The 21,262-nt window shown below is 39.8% G+C and overlaps 1 protein-coding gene across 2 annotated transcripts in view; it reads right to left on the reverse strand.

Moving 5' to 3' along the window:
- Positions 1-21,262, reverse strand: part of RUNX1T1 (RUNX1 partner transcriptional co-repressor 1) — a 134,338-nt gene that overhangs the window by 17,386 nt on the left and 95,690 nt on the right. For both annotated transcript variants that reach the window (XM_067536356.1, XM_067536364.1), the window contains exons 8-10: positions 19,998-20,083; positions 18,562-18,763; positions 9,423-9,491 (exon numbers count right to left, since the gene is read on the reverse strand). In XM_067536356.1, coding sequence (XP_067392457.1) covers positions 9,423-9,491; positions 18,562-18,763; positions 19,998-20,083 — 357 coding nt within the window. The remainder of the gene's footprint in view (positions 1-9,422; positions 9,492-18,561; positions 18,764-19,997; positions 20,084-21,262) is intronic.

Here is a 21,262-nt window from a genome sequence, read left to right on the forward strand (position 1 = left end):
TGGCAATACAGGACAATAATTTTTGCTTACGATCAAAGCTGCAGCTTGACTAATTGTATATGCAAATGAGGCAATTTATATTTAAATTATGCATTCCTATTCTAGTCCCACAGGCACACACAGATCAGCAAAGGGAATTGGTAGGACATTTGCAAGGTGCTTGAATATTTATTACCAACTGCAAACATTCTCTGATCGCTTGAAAAGAAATATACAGCAGCAAATGTACAGATGCAGTTTTATTACCATTTTTATAACACTGAGGCAACTTAAATAAAGACCTTTTGTATCATATGAACTACAGTTTTTAACAAAGCTGATTTTTGTGGGTCTTTATGGCATTTGTTATGAATGGAAATATTTTAAATGTGTATGAGGCACTTTCACTGCACTATATAATGTTGTCAAATCTTAATCTAATGCTGAGGTTTGCAGTGGTTAAAAATCTAGTTTAAACTGTTTTTACAAAATTTGACAGAGATTTCGTAGTTCAATGTTTTATAAACATTAATTCTGATAAACTGTTTTTATTTTGATTACTGTATGTAAGGTGGGAGAAATAGGTTCTGTAACTATAATTTGTAACCTAATTCTGTATCGTATAAACTACTCAAATGGTATCATCGAAGTGTTTTAAAACATTCTAGGACCACAAGCTGGGGCAGAATGAAAATCTCTCTGTCTTGGATGATCTATAAACGGTGTTTTGGGTTTTCAGTTATATGTGATTATATGAATGGAGAGTTGATATATCAGGTGTGATATGTTTGTATTAATATAACCACAAACAAAGCCAACAAGAGATAAAAGCTTATTTAGGTTTTTCAATCACAAAACAATAACTGTGTTTCAGTGCTGTACAAATACATGACCCTACCTCTAAAGAAAACTATTCTTCCAAATAAACACTGATTTTCTGCCCATTCTATTATTATAGATAGCCTATAATACTTGGAAGTACTTTATAGACAGTCAGGCACTGCAGATTTGATGGTCACAGTTCAAAATAAAACCCCTGGTACATGGACTATAGCCTAAAGGCGGTTAGGGATACTATAAGAAGAGATTTTACTTTCCTAGACAGACAATACTTGACTTCCCACGGAAAAAGAATAATACTGGCATAGGCCACGACTTTTCTTCCAAAGAGAGGAAGGGTGATTAGTTTCAAATATCAGAAAGCATGACAAAAGTGGCTAAGGAAGCACATAAGTCTAATAAATATATATACAAAACTTCTTAATTTCCTTACAACTGCTAAACATTTGGGTGCCAGTTTAGTGTTTATTTATGGGTTCAGTTACAACATTCACTAATGATGAGTTGCCCTTACTCATGTGAGCAGCCCCAGAGAGCTAAGCATTCAATAGGACGCTTGCATGAGTAAGCTTTACCCAACACAAACAGAGTCTTTTGGGCCTGACCTTACATACTGAAATTAATGGCAGTCTTTCAACTGAATTTAATGGGAGCTGAATGGGGTTGTTATGGCTCGAGCCTACAAGATGCTGAGCACGCTAACCCTGCTCCAACAATCATGTAAGCATGTGCTTAACTTTAAACATATAGGTACTCTTACTGAAGTCCACGGATTACTCACAAGCCTAAAGAAAAGCACATGTTTACATACATGATTTGCTGGAATAAAGCCCTGGACTTTAAACTTGTACAAGTTGCCCACTAATTTTTGACACTTCAACTTTTTAGTGTCCAACTGGAGACAGATATGCCTGATTTCCAAAGTACTTAATCCCTAAATCTTTTGACTTCAGTTGAGTTGTGGATGCTCAACACCTCTTTAATCAGGCCTTCAGTGTCTCAAGTTGGTAAATGGATGCACCCAACATTAGTAGGCATTTCTGAAAATGTAGGCCTAACATTTACTTTTGAAAAAAGTTTGCAGGTTTTGTGCTGTAACGATGGTACTTCGAGATGTGTATCTCTATAGATAAGGTTGCGAGTCTGTTCTGGAGGTTGCGGAAGTCACGGATTCTGTGACTTTCCGTGACCTCTGCTGCTGCAGCGGTCTGTGTGGCTGACCTCAGGGGCCAGCCTCACAGCCAGCTGCACTGGCCACTGCTGGAGTGGCCCTGGGGCCAGCCGCCAGAGTAGCCCCAGGGCAGCAGCAGTCCCAGGGGCTGCCTGAGCAGCGGGTGTGGGGGCAGCCCTGAAAGCTGTTGGAGAGAGGTCCCCAGGGGCCTTGGAGTAGCAGGCGGCTGGACGCAATCAGCCCCCGCCACCAAAGCAGGAGCCAGCCGTCGGCCTCCGGGGCTCTCCAGAGCATTGGCCGCCCGGGATCCCTCAGAACATCAGAGCCCTGGGAGCAACTAAGATTTGTCAGGGTTATTTATAGTAAAAGTCATGGACAGGTCACGAGTCATGACTTTTTGTTTATTGTCAACGACCTGTCCATGACTTTTACTAAAAATGCCCATGACTAAATCTTAGCTTTACCTATGCGTGCTTCACTGTAGGTGTGTCTGCACCCCCACACTGCTGAACAAAGAACTTGGGTAGCAGTCCATTCCACCCAGTGGGCGCAGGCATTCCCTCCTTAGTTCCTTCTCTACTGCAGAGTTAACTACTAGAATTCCGAAGTAGAGGGGAGGAGGGTGGGTCGTGGAGCACCCACAGGGACACATATCTCAAAGAACCATTGTTAATAAACAAAGTGAGTAACTTTTTCTTCTTCTTTTGAGTAACGTTCCTATTGGTGCTCCACTCTAGGTGACTCCTGAGCTGTACCAACCACTGTAGGCAAGGACTTCGGAGTCGAATCTGAAACAGATGATAGTATTGTGGCACCGAATTTGGCATCCGTAGCCGATCCTCCAGGATGTCGTAGTGTTCTGCAAAGATATGTGCAAATGTCCAGGTAGCGGCTCTGCAGATTTCTGATATAGGGATACCCTTGGTGAAGGTGACGGACGAGGAGGCCGACCTCATAGAATGCGTGTGTATTGAAGATGGGGGGAAGTTCCTTACACAACTGGTAACAGAAATTAATACAGTTGGAGACCCACTTAGAGAGTCACTGAGCTGAGACTGCTGTGCCTTTTGACCTATCTGTAATGGAGAGGAAAAGTCTCAGGGGTTTCCTGAAAGCCCTTGTCCTGTCCAAATAGAAGATCAAGGCTGTTCTCACATCAAGCATATGGAGGATGGCTTCCCTATTATATTCATGAAATTCGGGATAAAAGACTGGAAGCTGAATAAGCTGATTCATTTGAAATGCAGAAGTCACCTTGGGAATGAACTTTGGATATGGCCTAAGTGTGACCTTGTCCGGGAAGAACACAATGAAAGGAGGATGCGCCCTCAAAGCTGCTATCTCCCCTATCCTTCTGGCAGAGGTGATGGCGATGAGGAACATCACCTTCATGGAAAGGTTAATTAGTGAACAAGTGGCCATGGGTTCAAATGGCAGTCTAGTTAGTCCTTTTAACACTAGGTTGAGATGCCATTGGGGAGTGGGGAGCCTGGGCTGTGGGAAGAGGTTTGCTATGCCCTTAAGAAACCTCTTTGTAGTCAGATGGGAGAAGACTGAGTATCCTTCTATCTGCCAGGTTTGCCAGGTCCTTCTACCAGTCTAAGGATTGCTTGACCCTGGTGAGCATCGATAGAAGTTTGTTTATATTGCCTCTGTTAGGCTTGTAAACCGTATTGAATCATGCTTGGTGGCATCTCCTGTGTAAACTGGCATGAGCAGTAACTGTTGTGCCAGCGAACATGTGCCCCAGAAGCTGGAGCCAATGTCTGGCCGAAATTTGTGGGCTGGGTTGCATTGTCTCTATCAACTAGGAGAGACTGAGCCTATGTCTACCCTTGCTACCAAATCTGGTAGCAGTCGATGGGAGACTCTATGTAGCTTGGGTATCTCCTCTCAACTGCCTAACTCCTACTTAACGCGGTTTCAGTTCACTGCGCTGACAGGAAATGCACTCCCGTCGATGCAGCATTACTCCACCTGGCAGAGGTAGATTAATAGCGTCAATTTCTGGGTTGATTGAGTGGGTCTGCACTTCCGCTCAATCAATCCGTATAAATTGATCTGATGGTGGCGAATTTGCCGTCATCAGTCTAGATATAGTCTGATGTGGTAGGAGCGCTTTTAACTGAGTGGAGTTGATGTCAGATCCTATGAATTCTAACCTCTGTACCGGTGTTAAGGTCAATTTTTGTTCATTGATCTGTAGGCCCAGATTCAGAAACAGGTTCCTGTGGCCTGAGTGACTCACTGGGCATCTGCAAAGGACCATGCCCTGAGAAAACAATCCTTCACGTAAGGATAAATCATGATGCCCTGAGAGTGGAAGTGGGCATGGAGGGACCTTGGAGAATACCCTGGGGGCTGATGAGAAGCTGAAAGGGAGTACCCTGTACTGGTAGTGGTCCTAGCCCAGTGGGAATCTGAGGTAACGCCTGTGACTTGATATGATGGAAATGTGGAAGTATGGATTTTGAAGGTCGAGGGCTGAGAACCGATCTCCTTCCTCTAATGTTGGAATGACTGTCAACAGGGTAACCATCTTGAATTTCTGCACTTTGATGTATCCGTTGAGCATTCCGAAGTCCAGTAGGGGTCTCTAACCTCCCTTTTTCTTTGGTATCAGGAAATAGTGAGAGTAGAAGTCTTTGCTTCTGAGATGTACAGACACAGGTTCTATATTTTCCTATGCTGAAGAGATGGTTTACCTCTTGACATAGTAGACTCTCGTAAGAAGAGTCCCTGAAGACGGATGGGGAAGAGTGTTTGGGAGGGGGAGAGAGCAGAAATGGATGGTATATCCATTCTGGATAATCTCCTGTATCTATTTGTCGGCGGTTATCTGATCCCAGGTGCCGCAGAATGGGAGAAGGCAGTCTCCGAAAGGACAGGTGAGGTCTTCCAGAGTGAGGTTGCAAGGAGAGTGTTCTACTGGTGCCTCGACCACCCCATCAAAAATGACGCTTTGAGGTGGAGGACTGATATGCAGTCAATTGGGGTCCTGATTGCTTTCGCCTAGGGAGCCTCGGTTTCTTCCTCTACAGCTCGTAAACTCTGAGACACGTATTGTGATTACTGGGGCTTAAATGGTGGCTGAGGGCTGTATTTTCTCTTGTAGGCTGGCGTGTATATCCCTAGGGATCGAAGAGTCACCTGTGAATCCTTAAACATGTGAAGAGACCCATCGGTCTTCTCAGAGAATAACTTCGTCCTTTCTAAAGGAAGATCCTCTACCATGGTTTGGACCTTTTTAAGGAAGCCAGATGAATGCAGTCATGTCTCATAACAGTGGACATGGAAATCAAACATGCCCCCATATTATCCATATCTATTGTGGACTGAAGAGATGTTTTAGCAGTTGGCCCTCATTGATTATGGCTTTGAATTGGTCTTTACGGGAGTCCGGGAGTTGTTCAATAAAGGGACCGAGTTTTGTACAATTCTGGTAGTCATATTTTGCCAGCAAGGCCTGGTAATTTGCTATGTGGAACTGGAGGGTGGCTGATGAGTACAACTTCCTGCCAAACGGGTCCAGACATTTCCTGTCTTGGATATACTGGGTGGATTTAGATTGGTGCTGGCGGTCCCTAAAATTAAGCACATCTATAATGATGGAATTGAGAGGTGGGTGGGAAAATAGAAATTCTGTGTCCTTTACCAGCACGTAATACTTTTTGTCCACCCGCTTGCATGTTGGGGGGATGGACGCAGGAGTCTGCCATATGACTTCAGCAGGGTCCAGGAGTGCCTTATTAACCAGGAGGGCCACTCTGGCAGAGATGGAAGAGTATAAAATGTCCACCAATTTGTGGTGAGGCTCAGTCATGTCCTACAACTGTATTTGCAGGGTTTCTTCCATCTTCTGAGCTAGGTCCAGGAATGATTTAAAATCATCAGCCATGGATGGCAGAGGAGTCATCACCGCCTCATCTGATGAGGACAAGAAATTAACTTGAGGAGTATCTTCCTCCTCTGCCTCTGCCCCAACTTTCTCTTCCGGCTGTTCAGAGGGTTCCAAAACCTTCGAAGTCACAGCTGAAGGAGGGTATCTCCTGGCCTGTTGGTATGCCACATTAGGGGCTTGGGAGGCTTGCTGCCTCTTAGCCTGCCAAGGGTCCCAGTACGGCCGTTGAGGGTAGAGGGTTGGTGGTTGGTACCATGGTTGGCCAAATCATGGAAGCTGAGGCTTGGATGAACGATATGCCTGGCGGCCATAGTGAGATTGGGTCCAAGAGATCCATTGCGCACCAGATCCAGCAGTGCAGATAGCATTGGTACTGGGTGCTGAATGTTGGTACGGAGAGTCTTGCACTGCTGGAGTCAGAGACGTGAACCTGGCCATATTGTCCGTCAATGCCACGCACACTGGGGTCAGTGCCAGTGCCGATTTCTGTGGCAATGCAGCCTTCCCCGGGGCGGATCTTCTATGCTTTTCATGCCCCCACGGTACCGGTAGTTCTTTGCCTGTGCCCATCAGATCTTTGGGCAGACCGACTTGCTCTACATGTGCCCTGGGCATCAGCATTAGGTGGCTTTGGCATCGTCGATTCTGATGGAGCTGGAGATTGTTTTCACCTTGATCAGGGCTCACTGTGGGGACTCACAAACCTTTTCTTAGAGGCCTTAAGTGAGTGGCTGATCTCTTAGGGATCACCTGCCTTTGAAGTAGAAGGTTGCAGTGAGAGTTCTTGCCAGGACTCTGGCGTTAAAGGGCCAACTCCATGATCAGGAGTTTGAGCCTGAACCCTCTGTCTTTCCTGGACTGGGGAAATGTTGCTGGCATCAACCACAGATTTGTGGATTGTGCTTTTCTCCCAGGAAGAAAACCTGTTGCCCTCTTAAGAGCTAGAGAGCCAGAGAGTTACCTGCTATATGGGGGCAGATCCCAAGATACCAAGTCAGCATAGGAACACTGACCCATCCTCCCCAGGTGTCCACTGACCCATCCACCCCAGGTGCACTAAAAGCCCTCTTTATCACCAGGGCCAGGCTGAGCAGCACCCTCCCTCCCACCCATAAAAATAGATAAATTACCAGTTTTGTCATGACCTGCTGTTACTCCTTTCACAGGCAGTAGGGAAGGAATTTTTCCGTCACCGCCAGATTGGCCAAGGCTAGTTACTCCTTTCTCAGGCAGCAGGGAAGGAATTTTTCCCTCATTGCCAGATTGGCCAAGGCAACATGGGGTTTTTTGCCACCCCCATATTGGGCTGAAGGCTTAGTGGAAGCAAAAAAAAAAAAAAAAAAAGGTGAATGGGAGATTAAGCTGTGATGTCACAATTCATTATGTAAGCTTGGGGTGGATGTCCACTGCAGGTACTCCATAGGGAATGGATACAGTGATCAGATAAAATGGACTGGGAAAAGATTTAAAGGAGGTATTTTTTAAAGGAGCAGGAATAGGGGAAGTTTGGGGCTCCTATGACTGGCAGGGAATCTACCCCTCTCCTTTGCAGCCCTCTTAACCCCCATTTGAGGGGAGGCCGATGGCAAGCTCAGCAGCAGTTTAGCTAGGAACCAGGCAAGCGAAAGGACTGCCAGGTATATATAAATGATTATGGAATTACCTGCACTGTACAATTTTATATGCCAAGTACTCTCAGGCATTTAGGAATAAAGCTGAAGCCTAATTAAACCACATCCAACATCTCCTGTCCTTCTTCTCGTATAGCTGGACAATGGTTACAGAAAGCTTATTTACAATTTTCTCAATCAAAAACTATGTTCAGTTAACATTAAGGATCCAATTTAAGTCCACAGAAGCAAGGAAATAGAGTTGGGACTAGAACCAGGCCTGAATCAAAATCCCAGATCCAAACCAACCAAATAGGACAAATGATCACAAGGTGTAAACTGATGCAGCTCCTTTCATACCAGCTGAGGAGCTGGCCTCATAGCTTGAGAATGTTTGAAATTTGATCATAGAGCCAAATTTTGTAACTCTAGCCCATCTCTAGTAAACAGTGAAACACCATTCTTCTTTCACTTTATTGTGTCTATAAATTGCAAATGATTTGATAATGTCAAGTTTATAGAATTTGCCAAGCACCAAAACCTAGAGACCTTATGAAGAATAAGTTTCAATTTCAGAAATTCCTCCATACAACATTGCTGTAAATGATGTTTTCTTGGATTCCATCAAATTTGATCATTGTTTCTTATTTTTAAATTTAGATTCTAACATAAATAAAGGAAAAAGAAAACAAACATGCCACTGACACACCACAACATCAAAGTTGAGGGCTAAGTTTTCTTTGGACATAGGAAAAAAATTGTAGATTGAATGAGTTGTGTTATTTATAGCATAAACTGTGACAGCTACTTAAAATATGCCTGGAATACATATTGACAAACATGTATTCCAAAATATGAATCCACAGTATATTACCTGACATGATTGTATGTCTATTGCATAAATATGCCTTCATAACATTGTGTATTATTGTTCCATAATAAATAAATAAAAATCCTCATGAAAAGCAGTTACAGGACAAACAAAGTAGAAAATCCTAAAACTGCTGTATCTTTGCTATTTAATCATTAATATTATGGGTCACATCGTCAAAGGCAGTAGCAATGGGATATAAATGTGCCTCTGCACCCTAGCATTTGCACAGTCAAGCAGACATTTGCACATACAAAAATCAAGCAAGAGTGCACACAAACTGGGAGGTGGGCTCACACCCTAAGGATGAAACCTTAGCCCCTTCGAAGTCAATGGCAAAATTCCTGTTGACTTAAAGAAAGCAAGATTTCATCCCACGACTGCAATAGGATCCCTTCCAATGAGCCCCTTTGCTCATGCAGAACTTTATGGAGTTCACAGAGTTCTGTCCAACTCTGCCAACACAGATCAGATCACAACATCAGGGACTTAGTGTGTGCAAATGCTGGTGCAACAAGTATGAGTGCAGTCGTGAAGATGCAATATTGTGCCCTTCTCTGAAAACACCATGTTTAAGAGCATAAATCTTACTGTTGATTAATAGCCAGGAAATATTACACACTGTTTTTTTTTCACATTACAATCCCAACTCTGTATACTTCTATTTTTTTTTAAATTACACATTTATGTTTTTTTTTTTCCTTGTAGGTTAATGGCATGAAAATCTTCAAACTTAAAAAATTGTCAAACTTTATTTTTTTTAAACTGCTCACAGACAGAAACTTTTGTATATCAAGTTTCAGCCCAAAGCCATTATAACCCCCTGAAAATGGGGTTATTTAATGGAAATATTGACAGCCTCTAAACTGTAGTGGCAGATGTTTTTATAATAAAGATTATTTCATGTTCTGATCAGTTCCAGTTTACGATTATTAAATAAAATTTCTTTTTGTTACTAGTAAGCCCTTTCTTTTCATTCCACACATCAGTGCATTAACAACTGCACACAGCTGCCAGAATGCTAAGCTCATGTTTTTAAACAATTCTTACCAGCTTTCTTCCAGATCTCCTCTGGCACATATCCAGAAGCAGGCCTATGAAGGAATTCCCGATGTGATTCTACAAGAAGGAGTGGGATAGGGTGGGGAAAAATAAAGAGTACTGTAAGCAATGCTTAGTCGTTAAACAAAGCCTAGAGAAATGCCCTTTCCCTTCGCATGGTAGTCAGACAAAAGCATGTGTATATCATCTTTACATAAAATAAAGAGGACACTATGGCCATAGCTCATAAATGTCACTTAGACCAGATAAATGTTTGGGACTCTAATGTCTCATCTCAAGCTGAGCTGATATTATTTCACTTTATTTTTATTTTACAATGTTTAAAGCCAAATACGTCTGACAGTTTCCAGCCTCTTAAGGCTGGTTTTGTAAACCCTACTGAAGGATTGACATTTTTCTTCCTTTGTAACCATGCTTATGAAAAGAATAATGTGGCACTTCTGTGAAAAAGAGAATGGTTACTGCTGAGAGGGAAAAAAGCCAAGAGGTGATACTGGGGATCAAATAAGCCTGTCACAGATAAAGAAAGGAGCATTTCCGTATGTCCAAAACTACACTTTTCTAAATCTCAACAAGCATTATAGGATCTATCTGCAAAATTTTCAAAAATAGGAGCTAAAAGTTAGGTTTCTAAATGCCTAAAAAAGTGGCCTGACTTTCAACTCTACCATTGAAAGTCTGGCCATATTTTATAGGCTCCTTTCTTTAATAGTTTGTCTTATGGGCTTGATTCTAGGTCCACTGAAATCAACAGAAGCCTTTCCATATACTTCAAAATGCTTTGGATGAGGCCCTGCATAAACCTGGCTGCAAAAAATCACTCTGGCCTGAAATTTAATATACAAAGCAAAGGAGAATGCTGTCTTTTTAAACAAACTTTAATAAACAACCCCAAAACCTTCCTTTAAACTATTTTTCAATATAGGAATATTTAAAAATAAGAAGTAAAAACAAAAAGAAAAGGCGTTTAAGATGTTTTCTGTTGCCTGCATAACCAAAACGTCAATACTTGGACTTAGGGTAATTAAGTTTAGCAAACAACTAGTCTATAACAAAGTAGAAGCATTTTTAAAAGGTACTCGTAAAAGTAAAAAAAAAAAAAAAAAAGAAAGAAAGAAAAAATCTGATACTTGATTTTGAAAACCAGTAAGTGCGCATGAATAGTTCTTCTGACACAGATTTTTACTACATATACCAATATGGCTTACAGTTATTAGTATAATATACGGTTCCAGAGGAAGTCTTTTGAGTGAAAAATATGTTCTCTTTAATTTTACAAATAGGCATTTATTGACTTGATTGTTGAGCCATTAGGGTCTAGAGGGGTTGTTTTGTTTTTTGTTTTTAACTTGCACATAAGTACATTCAGTACTATTTACATGATAATTGTCTATTAGTTCTTTTTTAAAACTGCATTAAAAACAGACTATATTGAACATTGCTGATATTACTACTGCATTGTTCAACTCTCGCCAACATTCTGCAGCTAATAACAATCGAAGTTATAAGTCTGATTTTAGGCATCCAGGTGACGGTGTTGCAGTTTGCATACAATACCATAGTGATGTATAACAGGGAAAGAGAACACATCTATGGACTCTGGCAGGTTTAACTGCTTTGTGTACAGCAGATAGTAGAATCCCCCTTACAATTCTGTTCATCGCTAAGGAAAGTGTGCGAACAAAATGTCACCAATTACAGCTGGATGGAACATTTCAAGATTTTGACAAAAAAGATGAAATTTTAGTGAAAGTTTCTATAAAAATTAAATATTATCTTTTCAACCAGCTCCCATCACCATGATACTTTAATTTAAAAACTTCAGCCCTGATCCTGACTGGTACGAACAGAACTAAACAACAGTTGTGCGATATTATCAGAAAAAGCAAAGGTATCTGGGAAGCAAAATAAAGACCCAATGGATCCTAAAACCACAAAATGAGTCTTCTCTTCTGTCCACTTTCCCTTTGTTTGTCTCACACACTTCTTTTTTGTATTAAATTGGTTTGTCAGCTATTTGAGCCAGGGACCACGTATTCATAGAGAAGCTAGTGCAACAGTGCTACATGACTGACTGGCCCCTTTGAACACTACCGAATCATTAATAATAACACAAATGAAAGAGGAATGTGGTGTTAAGCTTTTACATACACAAGACTTTCAGGAAATGGAATTCAATGACATCACTGACCAGGTTGCCAGCTAATTGTTAAAATTTCCAAATACAAAAATCAATCAAGCTCATATTCAAACCACAAGTCACTTACATAAAGAAGGAAATTTGCTGTAAGAAGAATTAAATCAAGAACTTGTGAGAGAGACTTCCACAGTTTGGAATGGGACACAAGAAAGAAAAAAAAAGAGGAGCACTTATGAATCTAATAAGAAACACATTCCCAAGTAAGACAAAAAATAATGAATGTAGATGTGGTGAAGTCAGTCCTGACAGTTCCATGAAAAGCAAGACACACTTCTACATGGAACTAAAATACAGGAATTAACTAAAGGAAGTAGAAAAGGGACATTAGACGAAGCCTCGAGAGATTAGCTCATTAAAAACAAAACAAAACAAAGAACTTAGGGGCCTTGAAAATGTGGCAAAAACCCCCAAATATACCCCACAAAAAACTATCCACAAAAACTCAATACCCCAGACCTAAAATATTAGATATAAATCAAATTGAAAAAAAGTCACAAAGAAAAAGAATGCATTGACAGAAGAACTGCAGAAAACAGAAGTCATACAAAAAACTGCCTAACAAGCAAAGAGAGTGAAACTATCAAATAAATTTAAGGTGGGAAAGGATTGAAATGACAGAAACAATATAGCATTTGTTAGTTGGTACAAGGTAATAATGTTATTATGATGAATGGTGAGAGCACGATGAGTTCACAATGGTGAATTTAGACAACAATGAAGTCAACTAATGTTTGAAAGTGTTTGTTGCTGTTCTACGTGGACGTTTGTACTCCTCAGAAAATGACACCACTGTAATAAGTAGCTGTGAGCGATGCAAATGAGGTAAAGTAAAGGACATTATGAGAGCTGAAGAGTCCTTACAGTAATGTCCTTCAATTTTATCTCTTTGAGGAGAAAAAACACTGGACACCCAAGAAGCCAAAGGAGAAGCTGGATTGACTCACAAAAACACTGATGGGGCAAAGATACAAAAACAAGAACGAGTTTTGATTGACACTCTACTGGATGGTAGGGATGGCTGCAACTTACATTTCTTTGTAAAATACGTGAAGAAAAGGGAGATAGCTTATGTTGCAGCTTGGATGTTCTCTTTCATAAGAATGGAAATAACCTCAAGAACTCAGTCTATTGTCAGCCTGATGTCAAGTTTTCTTATAAGCACTGGTGTATTCACTTCAGGAGTTTAATCAACCATGACATCAGAAACAGTTCAAAAATCACTGACAGTCAGTTAACCAGGTTCTGAAGTTCAGCAAATACCACTAGCATTTTGTAGGCCATTAGAGACTTTTGACTGTACAGAAACAGAAGCAGTGTTGAAAGAGGAATACATGAAGATATTTTTAAACAGCTGAAACAAATATGGAAGCTCAGTAAACTAACACAAACTAAAAGCTGGGCAAATTAAGAAAGAAAGAAGAGATATATGCCTGATATCACATAATGATAAGAAAACAAAAAATGGGTAGGAAGATCAAACCAAGGTAAAAGGTATCTTCCAGATGATGAAAAAGGACAATCCATTTTAGAAAGAAGAAATGGAAAACAGATTGAATTTACAACAGAATGGATACCCTTACCATTGTATAATAAATACCGAAAGAGCTATAATCAAAATAATGAAAGGATGAACCCATTGCCTTTAAAGGGCCTATCTGATCTTATTTGGCTCAAGACAGCAGTGCATGGAGGCACTAAGTATGCCCTTCCTTCTGCAGTGTTCAGAGTGAGGCTGTGGTCATGATGAAGCTATGACCCACAAAGCATCAAAAGGATAAATGTTTTACAGCAACTAGTTATTGACAATGTCTGAAATATGGATTATTTTTACATACGTGTTTTGCTTCATTCTGACCCTAAGAATAAAATGCCACAGCTAGCAGGAGATTGCCAACAAGTCTCCATAAAAACAAACAAGAATAAATCCCAACAACCCCACTTCTTAAGAATATAGTGATTTACAACATTCTCTAGTAGATATAACCCTGATTGTAATGTAGGTGAGGAAACAGAGTCATCTAATGGATACATTCTTCATAATCCATGCTGGCAAAGTGTAGTGAGCATCACAAGTAGTACTGAAGAGAGCTTCACATTTCAGTGGTTACATACAACTGATATGGATGGAGAGATATGCCATAAAGATTAGACACTGGAATTCAGCCTGAGCTGCAAGGGTTCCAATTCAAAACTGTCATTCCAGTGTAAAGATAATGGAGTTACACTGGTGTAAAACTGGAGAAATGTAGTGGTGAATCAGACTCCTATTTTCCAGGCTTATTGGCTTGCATCATCTTCAAGTTTACTTAAACATAGTTTTGAGCTAGCATCATTCTTTAAAATGTCTATCATAATGATCCTTAAAGTATAAAGTCTTGGTCATGGGGAACAGAATTAGTAACATTCTGGTACAAAAACACAAGAACTAAATTACTAACTGAGCCAAAAAAGTGAATTTCCTACAGCAGGCAATAGCAGGGTATATTTCTTCTTTTTTTTTGTCACCAATCAATTATTATTTTGACAAGCACCAACATGGAACAGTATAAAGCATGGATAAAGATTATCCATGCCTTGGAAGTTACAATAGGAGATCACAATTACAAACTAAACAATAATTCAACAGCTCCAGTTCTATGCACCAGCATATCACTTATAATGTTACAATAAAGCCCAAGCCTCCATTCCAGCTCGTGAATTAAATGCATTATTTAATAGTCACAGTGGCTGCCATTAAATCTTTACAATTTTGCCATTTCCAGCAATAAATGTACTGTAGTATTCACACTATTCCTCCTAATTCTCACTGGGAATACCATGCCATCCCAGTAATGTTAATTATTTGCAAATGGCAATGGAAAGATTTCAGTGGTGACCACTGTACAGGGATGGCAACGGGTATGTCACTACTAACACAGAATGGTCTGAAAGAACCAGTTTGGATAAAGTACAATTTAGTTTTGAAAGCTTTGATTTTAAAAATTTTATTTAACATACAGCTAATGTATGTGTTCTTAGCAACTTCATATGCCCAGGCACATTCTGGTTTCAGCATGACCTATCATAAAACATGGAGATACTGGAAATCTCTTGTGAGATTTCCAATTCTATTTTGTAATATTTCTACCTCAAAGAGGTTTAGATAAATTTAGGTAAACTTCACCTCGGAACGTTTTGAAATTTGTCTACCTCCTCTAATCTATACAAACATCTGCATTCAATAAGGTTACAAGTCTTATTTATAATTCACAAAGCCTTCATTGTTAACTTATACCATTGTGTCTATTACAGTATACTTATTTATTGTTAGGAGGAAGAAGATCTCAAACTGTTTGGAATACATAGTATTTAAATCCCTCAACAGAGGTGCATGAATACATATGATCAATTATGCACTTAAAAGACACAAACAGTGTGGCCACATGACACTTTTTCTTTGAAACTGGAGATAACAAGCTGGTAAAGGATGGATTATCTCATTTTAAAAAGTACAAAGGGGAATTATTGACATTTAGAATCCACACACAAAAAAGCAATATTTATTTTGAAAGGGCCTTAATTAAAATTTTGGAGTAATTTTTTCTCTTGCTTTCTCTGTCATTCCCCAAAAATAAAAAACAAAACACTGCCTTAGGGGTCACCGATGTTGTTTCCATTAAACTACACTTTTAACGTTCATATTTTGTTAACCTTCCAGAGAACTGTAGTCTACTAGGATACTTCTAGATTTAAGATAATGTAATTATTGTATTTCCTTTTAAAAAAAAAAAAAGAGCAAGTATCTGGTGCCCTGAGTGTCAGGTATATAAACATCTCTTGTCAGGGTCCTGTGATTGAAATTAATACTATATCACTGAAGCATTACAAATTACTGATCCATAAATTTAGCAAAGTAATTTTTTTAAATCAAGCTAACTGAAATGGGTATATTTAAGTGAAATGGATTCAACTCCAGTCAGTTAAATCTGTATCCATCACCACTACAGAGGTAATTTGGGCATCAAATTAAAAGGGCTATGTTATGTAATGTGGCTTTCTACACAAATATACCCAGTTGCTTTCAGGCAAACCCAATGCCAAGTATGCAAATTAATGATGATACACCATATACATCATCTAGTCCTCTATATTTCCCTGCTTTTAATTTTTAACATGGAAACTGCAAACTTTGTTTTATGACTAAGTACATTACTTAAAAGATTTACACTCTTGTAATTATTAGAATTCTGTAACAGTCAAGAATCAACCTGTTGTTTCAATTTATTGGAGGATTATGAAGATGCTGCATCCTTCCCTATTTCACCTGCTAATTACATGCAAAATCTTATTACCATCATAACTCAAAACGATAACAGTTCTGTATTACAGGTTTGTTGGAGATGGGCTCTACAGGCCATCCTCTGAGTAGTTTCACCCAAACAAGGATTTATTTCAGGGTCGCAGGCACAGTGGGCATTTTGGCTGTCAAACTAATCTCTGGATTAGTCAGCTTCTTTCTTTAGATCCGCAACATGATTCATAGAAACCATTACCTGAAACAGTATTTCTGAGAAAGTTGTCTAAAGGGACTATGCTGATTAGCTACTTCAGTGATGCCATTCCCAGTGATACCTCCTTCAGCTAACTAAAGTTCATTTCTAGGAATTCAAACACCAAGGCCACAATGGCTCAAATGAGCCTCCTTCAAATTTCTTGGTATCAAGAGGCACTAAAGAACGAACTGGTTTACCACCATGAGCATGGATTATCAGTATATATTTTCTAGCTTCATTTACCTTTTGTTGGTTTTCAGTTTTGAATGAAAACTGAAAAAAATAAATAAGTTTTTCACCAAAACACAAAACCAAACAATTTTGCCTCGGTTGATTTGAAACAACACTTCCAAAATAACCCGCTGATTTAGACATTTTGTTTACAAAATGATAAATGTAATTTTGAAAATATCATTTTGAAACAAAAATGTTGAAACACTGAATTTTGAAAATGCTGGGGGAAACATCTGTTTATTTCATCTGAAACATTTTGCCAAATACAATAAAAATTCACAAAACATTTTGGTGCCCTGACAAATGAATTTGCTGTGAAAATTTTGCTTGACTCTATATACAATATTCTTGCTCTCCAGAGAGGAAGAGACAAAGAGGCACCACCAGGTATCTTCTTTCATCTCAGCAGCCAAAAAGGTGAGCAGAAGGAAAAAATGGCAATCTGGTATTAGTGGATTACAGATATCCACAAAATAAATAGGATGCTATCCTGACGTGTTGTAGTACATTTGTCATGATAGCCCCTCAGTGTGTGATGATTCTAATCACAGCCACACATCATCCAGTACTGATGAATTCCAAAAATGCATACATTGCAATATGATTATTTTGCCGTTTTCCGTTATTTCCAGTTGTTGACAAAGACAGAGTCCTGCCACTCATCTATATGGAGAAAGAGCTTGCCCTAAACACAAACAGACCTAGGTGCCTAACTGCCACTTTAGACACCTAAATCCCAGAATCTGGCACCACTGATATTCACAAAACCTCTGCTTAGCTGCTGCTGAACACTGCAGGTACCTAAATTCACTCAATGCCAATATTTTTCTATGAAAAGTTGTACGCCCACTTATCAGATTGGGCCACACAGGGAAGGGAGGAGGAAGACCCTGCCTCATAAGTTTTAGCCCAGTAGTTAGGGTACTCACCTGGGATATGGAAGACACCTGGTTCAAGTCTCCCCCTCTGTCTGATGATGAGAAAAGATTTGAACAGGGATCTGCCACCCCTCAGGTGAGTGTCCTAACCATGGGGCTAAGAGATATTTTAATGTGGGGCTCCCTCAGTCTCTCCTGTTGAAGCCATTCCACTTTGGATGAACATTTAAAGAGTCTTTGGGACAGAGAGTGGGCTGGGGAGAGAGAGTGCAAGCATGAGAACGACTCTATAGACCAGTGGTTATAGCACTCACCTAGGATGTGGGAAATCAAGGAACACACTCTCCAGGCTTCCTTCAAGAAACACCTTAGATGCCTGATTTCAGAAGAGGACTCACTGCTGAGAATCCCAAGCAGATACAGGTGCCTCCCTCAAGCCCGGACTCAGGAACTGAATTCCCTGAGAGAGGTGAGGCTTAGGACACACCCCTCTCTTGGGCATCTCTCATTGGCTATCTTAGGCTGCTCCCCACTTAGTGTGCAGGCTTTTCTGAATCCTGTTCTTAGGCATCCATCTCCCTCCATTCATTGTATAGGAAGCCTGAGCACTTAACTCAGGCTTTGTGAGTCCCAATGATTTTCTAGGTGCTAAAAAGTAAGGTGTTGGGATGCTGCATGTCATAACGTTTAGAGTCCCTTTGTGTATCTAGCCCAGAGTCTATGGAGGAGTGTTAAGGTTTTTTTGGGTACATTTGGAAATTTTTAATCTGTCAAATTTCTTTCTGAAATTGAATGTGAATACAGGTTAGATGTGTCTGTTTGCTAAATACAGATGTTTCCCAAGTTGTGCTATTACATACAGTGGAATTCACTCCATTAAGTTCATTTTGATTTCTCTTGGTCTTTTAATAGTAACAGTCAAGAAGTACCTATCTTTTGGTTTAAATGATGAGGGTGGGGATTCAAACAGTGTTCATCTTATTACTTCACCAAATTCAAATTTGCATTCTGTCTCCCAGCTCCTCCACCTATGTAAATTTGTGAATGGAAGGAAAACTGGTGATTAACACAAAAAAATGAAAGCAGGGCTATTAGGAAGTTAAATTTTCATTTGCTTCTTAATCTTCCATGAAAAGGAACTTTTCATCCATATTAAGTGACAAAATAAATCAAAGAAACAAACATGAACTTTAGCTGTTTTAATTAAAAGAAAGAAGTCAGGAACTGAGGCTTGGTTAATTTAGAGTGGGACTGATAATGAACTTTTGAAGAAAATACTGTACCTAATGGGACTGGATCTGGATTCACTGGACTTTGCTGTCTGGAATGGCTGCTGCTGCTGCTACCACCTTTTTTTAAATCCTCTGCATCACTGTACCGCCGTATCCAGTAATTAAGCTCTTCGCGGTCAGCTTCTTGACATCGCCGTAGTACAGTGAGAGATCGCCTGGTTTTTTCCACCATGTCCATTATGCAGTTTAACAGCTATTAGTAGGGGAAGGGAGAAGAAAGGAGCCAAAAGAACACTGGATGATGTGCAGTATCCCCACAGAAAACTCTCTTAATTTTAATTCATTTTCTTACTTCAATTGCCAGGGTTACAAGGGAGGAGGATTATCTCTCTGTTCTTTTAAATGAAAATAAGAAATACTATTCCTCTTGAATACAATAATTCCCTCTTGTTTAACTGTAGAACCTAGATACACATACAAACCATTCAACATTTATAAGATCTAATTAACAGCAAGAGCAAACAAAAATTCCATTTTCAGGGCACTGATAAAGTGGGGAAGTGGGAAGCGTACTGGAGCCACAGTTCAATCCTCTTCACCTAGTTTCCCATTGGCTGCTCATCTCAGCAGTTGGGATTCTAAAACAGGTATTTGGACTGGGGATGTAAAATATCATTAACAAAACAACCATTTAAATGATTAAAATTATATTGGTTAAACATTTAGCTGATAAAATATTTTACATCCTTAGCCCCGGGGTAGCAGGGGATGCCCGAGAAGTGAATGGGGGGATCCCATTATGCCTCCACACCTCAGCCCTGCCAATGCATGGTGCCCAGGCCCCTCTGATCACCAGAGCAGGCCCTCCAGAGGCGGGGGCCACTGCCTCCTGGCCTGCAGGAGGGGCAATACAGACACCTCTGCGCTCTGCCCACCCCTGAGCCTATCCACCCTCTGCTGTGCTCCTGGCCCTGCCCCGGGACCCCCCTAATGCCTGCCCAACCCCCCAGATCTTTCACCCGGATGCAGCTCAGCAGCTGCCGCCGGTGGCGCCAAACCCCTAAGCCATCATGGCTCTTGCCTGTGCATGCGCGAGCGCGTCCCCCCCCCCATCATCCCTCCCTGCAACATCCCATCCCCACTCACCCCCCACGTGCACAACCAGCCCCCCCCCATGCAGCAAATGGTTAAACGGTTAATGCAATTTGTAAACGGTAAGACTAATACTTACCTGATAACCGTTTAACCATTTGATATTTTACATCCCTAATTTGGACCCAGAGCACCAAAATAAGCAGCCAAATGGGGAACTGAGCACTATAATTTAGCCACCAATATTTTCAAACTTGTTCTACAATATGTAAAATTAAAGAAAAATTAATAAACTAAAATATATAATGCCAATACATAATATTGTAACTGTTACTTTCTAAAGTCATGCTGAGTCCATTCAGACATTTATACACACACACTAATTAATTTTTTACATGGTCAAGGTGTTTCCATTCTTCTGCCCATTCTCTGTCTGTTAGCCTGTGATCAATCATTTCTTCTTGTCGTGTGCCATGCAACCCTGTCAAAAGTGGAAAAGATATTTACATTAAAGGATTCACCTAGAAAAGATCTCGTATTCTTTCATTACCTATTGCGTCTCGGTATTTACAATGCTCTTTCACTACATAAAACCATACAATTTTTTTGTGAAGGGGTTTATGCATATAGAAACATACTACATAAGCCCATGTACCATTTCAAGTTTATCAAGTCTTTCCAGTGATATTTAAGCACAGATGTAAGCAGAGGACTAGGAATCTTTAATTTTTATAGTATGCCCAGCACCTCGGATAAACAAAAATTTCCCTTCCATAATGAAAAACAATTAGTAAACGAAGATAGAGAACCAACAGACCTATATACAACATTTCACGGCATCCAAGTTCTGATGTTGCAAAGTTTTCCATTTACAAACTCCTGATGGCCTTAATTCTCTGCACAGACCACTTGTAAGATTAGGCACCAAAATGATCATGGGTGTCTCAATAAATGTTACAATAAATATAGAAATTACTACCATCATTTTCTGGTGCAAAGGTAAACCTGTAGACATTTCTTGGTCATAGGCATATCTAACAAGATATTACAATGTGAAAATCATTATAAGTTTTTGTTCTACTCTTTGTTTCTATTACTTTATTTTCATATACACTTTAAAATGTGTGATTTGCTGTTGAATTTTTTTCTTGTTATGCAGGATAGGTTTTGGATCAGTGTATTAAAATTTAAAAATTAGTCTCAACATGAAAGGCATAGGGAAGGATGGAAGTTTTATCTCAGAAACTGAGCAAGTGACCCAAATTCTAACATTAAGAAATTCTTATGCTAGCAACATAAATTTAAAAAATGAAAATCTTAAGCTGTCAAACACATTAACAGAATAAATCTTTGCTGATGATAGGCTTAATATTATTGAGAACCAGCAAGAAATAAACTGATGCTTAGACGCTTTGTTCCAAGTTCTCTATAGGATTGTTTATTACCATTCTTTTTTAAATTAAAGAAAAAAACAACAACCTCTGTCTGTGGTCTAGTAGAAAGAAAAAAAACTCAAAAACTGACACAATGCATTATTTGCTATATGAAACTCCCAAGCCATTAATATTGCAAAAAAAAGTTAAATGGTTAAATATTGCCTTGTTATATAATACTTACTTAACACGGAGGACTGAAAAAATATAAATAGTATGCACAGGCC

This window comes from Emydura macquarii, unplaced genomic scaffold (genome assembly GCF_026122565.2).
Source record: "Emydura macquarii macquarii isolate MOO-44397 ecotype Brisbane River unplaced genomic scaffold, CSIRO-AGI_Emac_v2 contig_383, whole genome shotgun sequence".
Lineage (NCBI taxonomy): Eukaryota > Metazoa > Chordata > Testudines > Chelidae > Emydura > Emydura macquarii.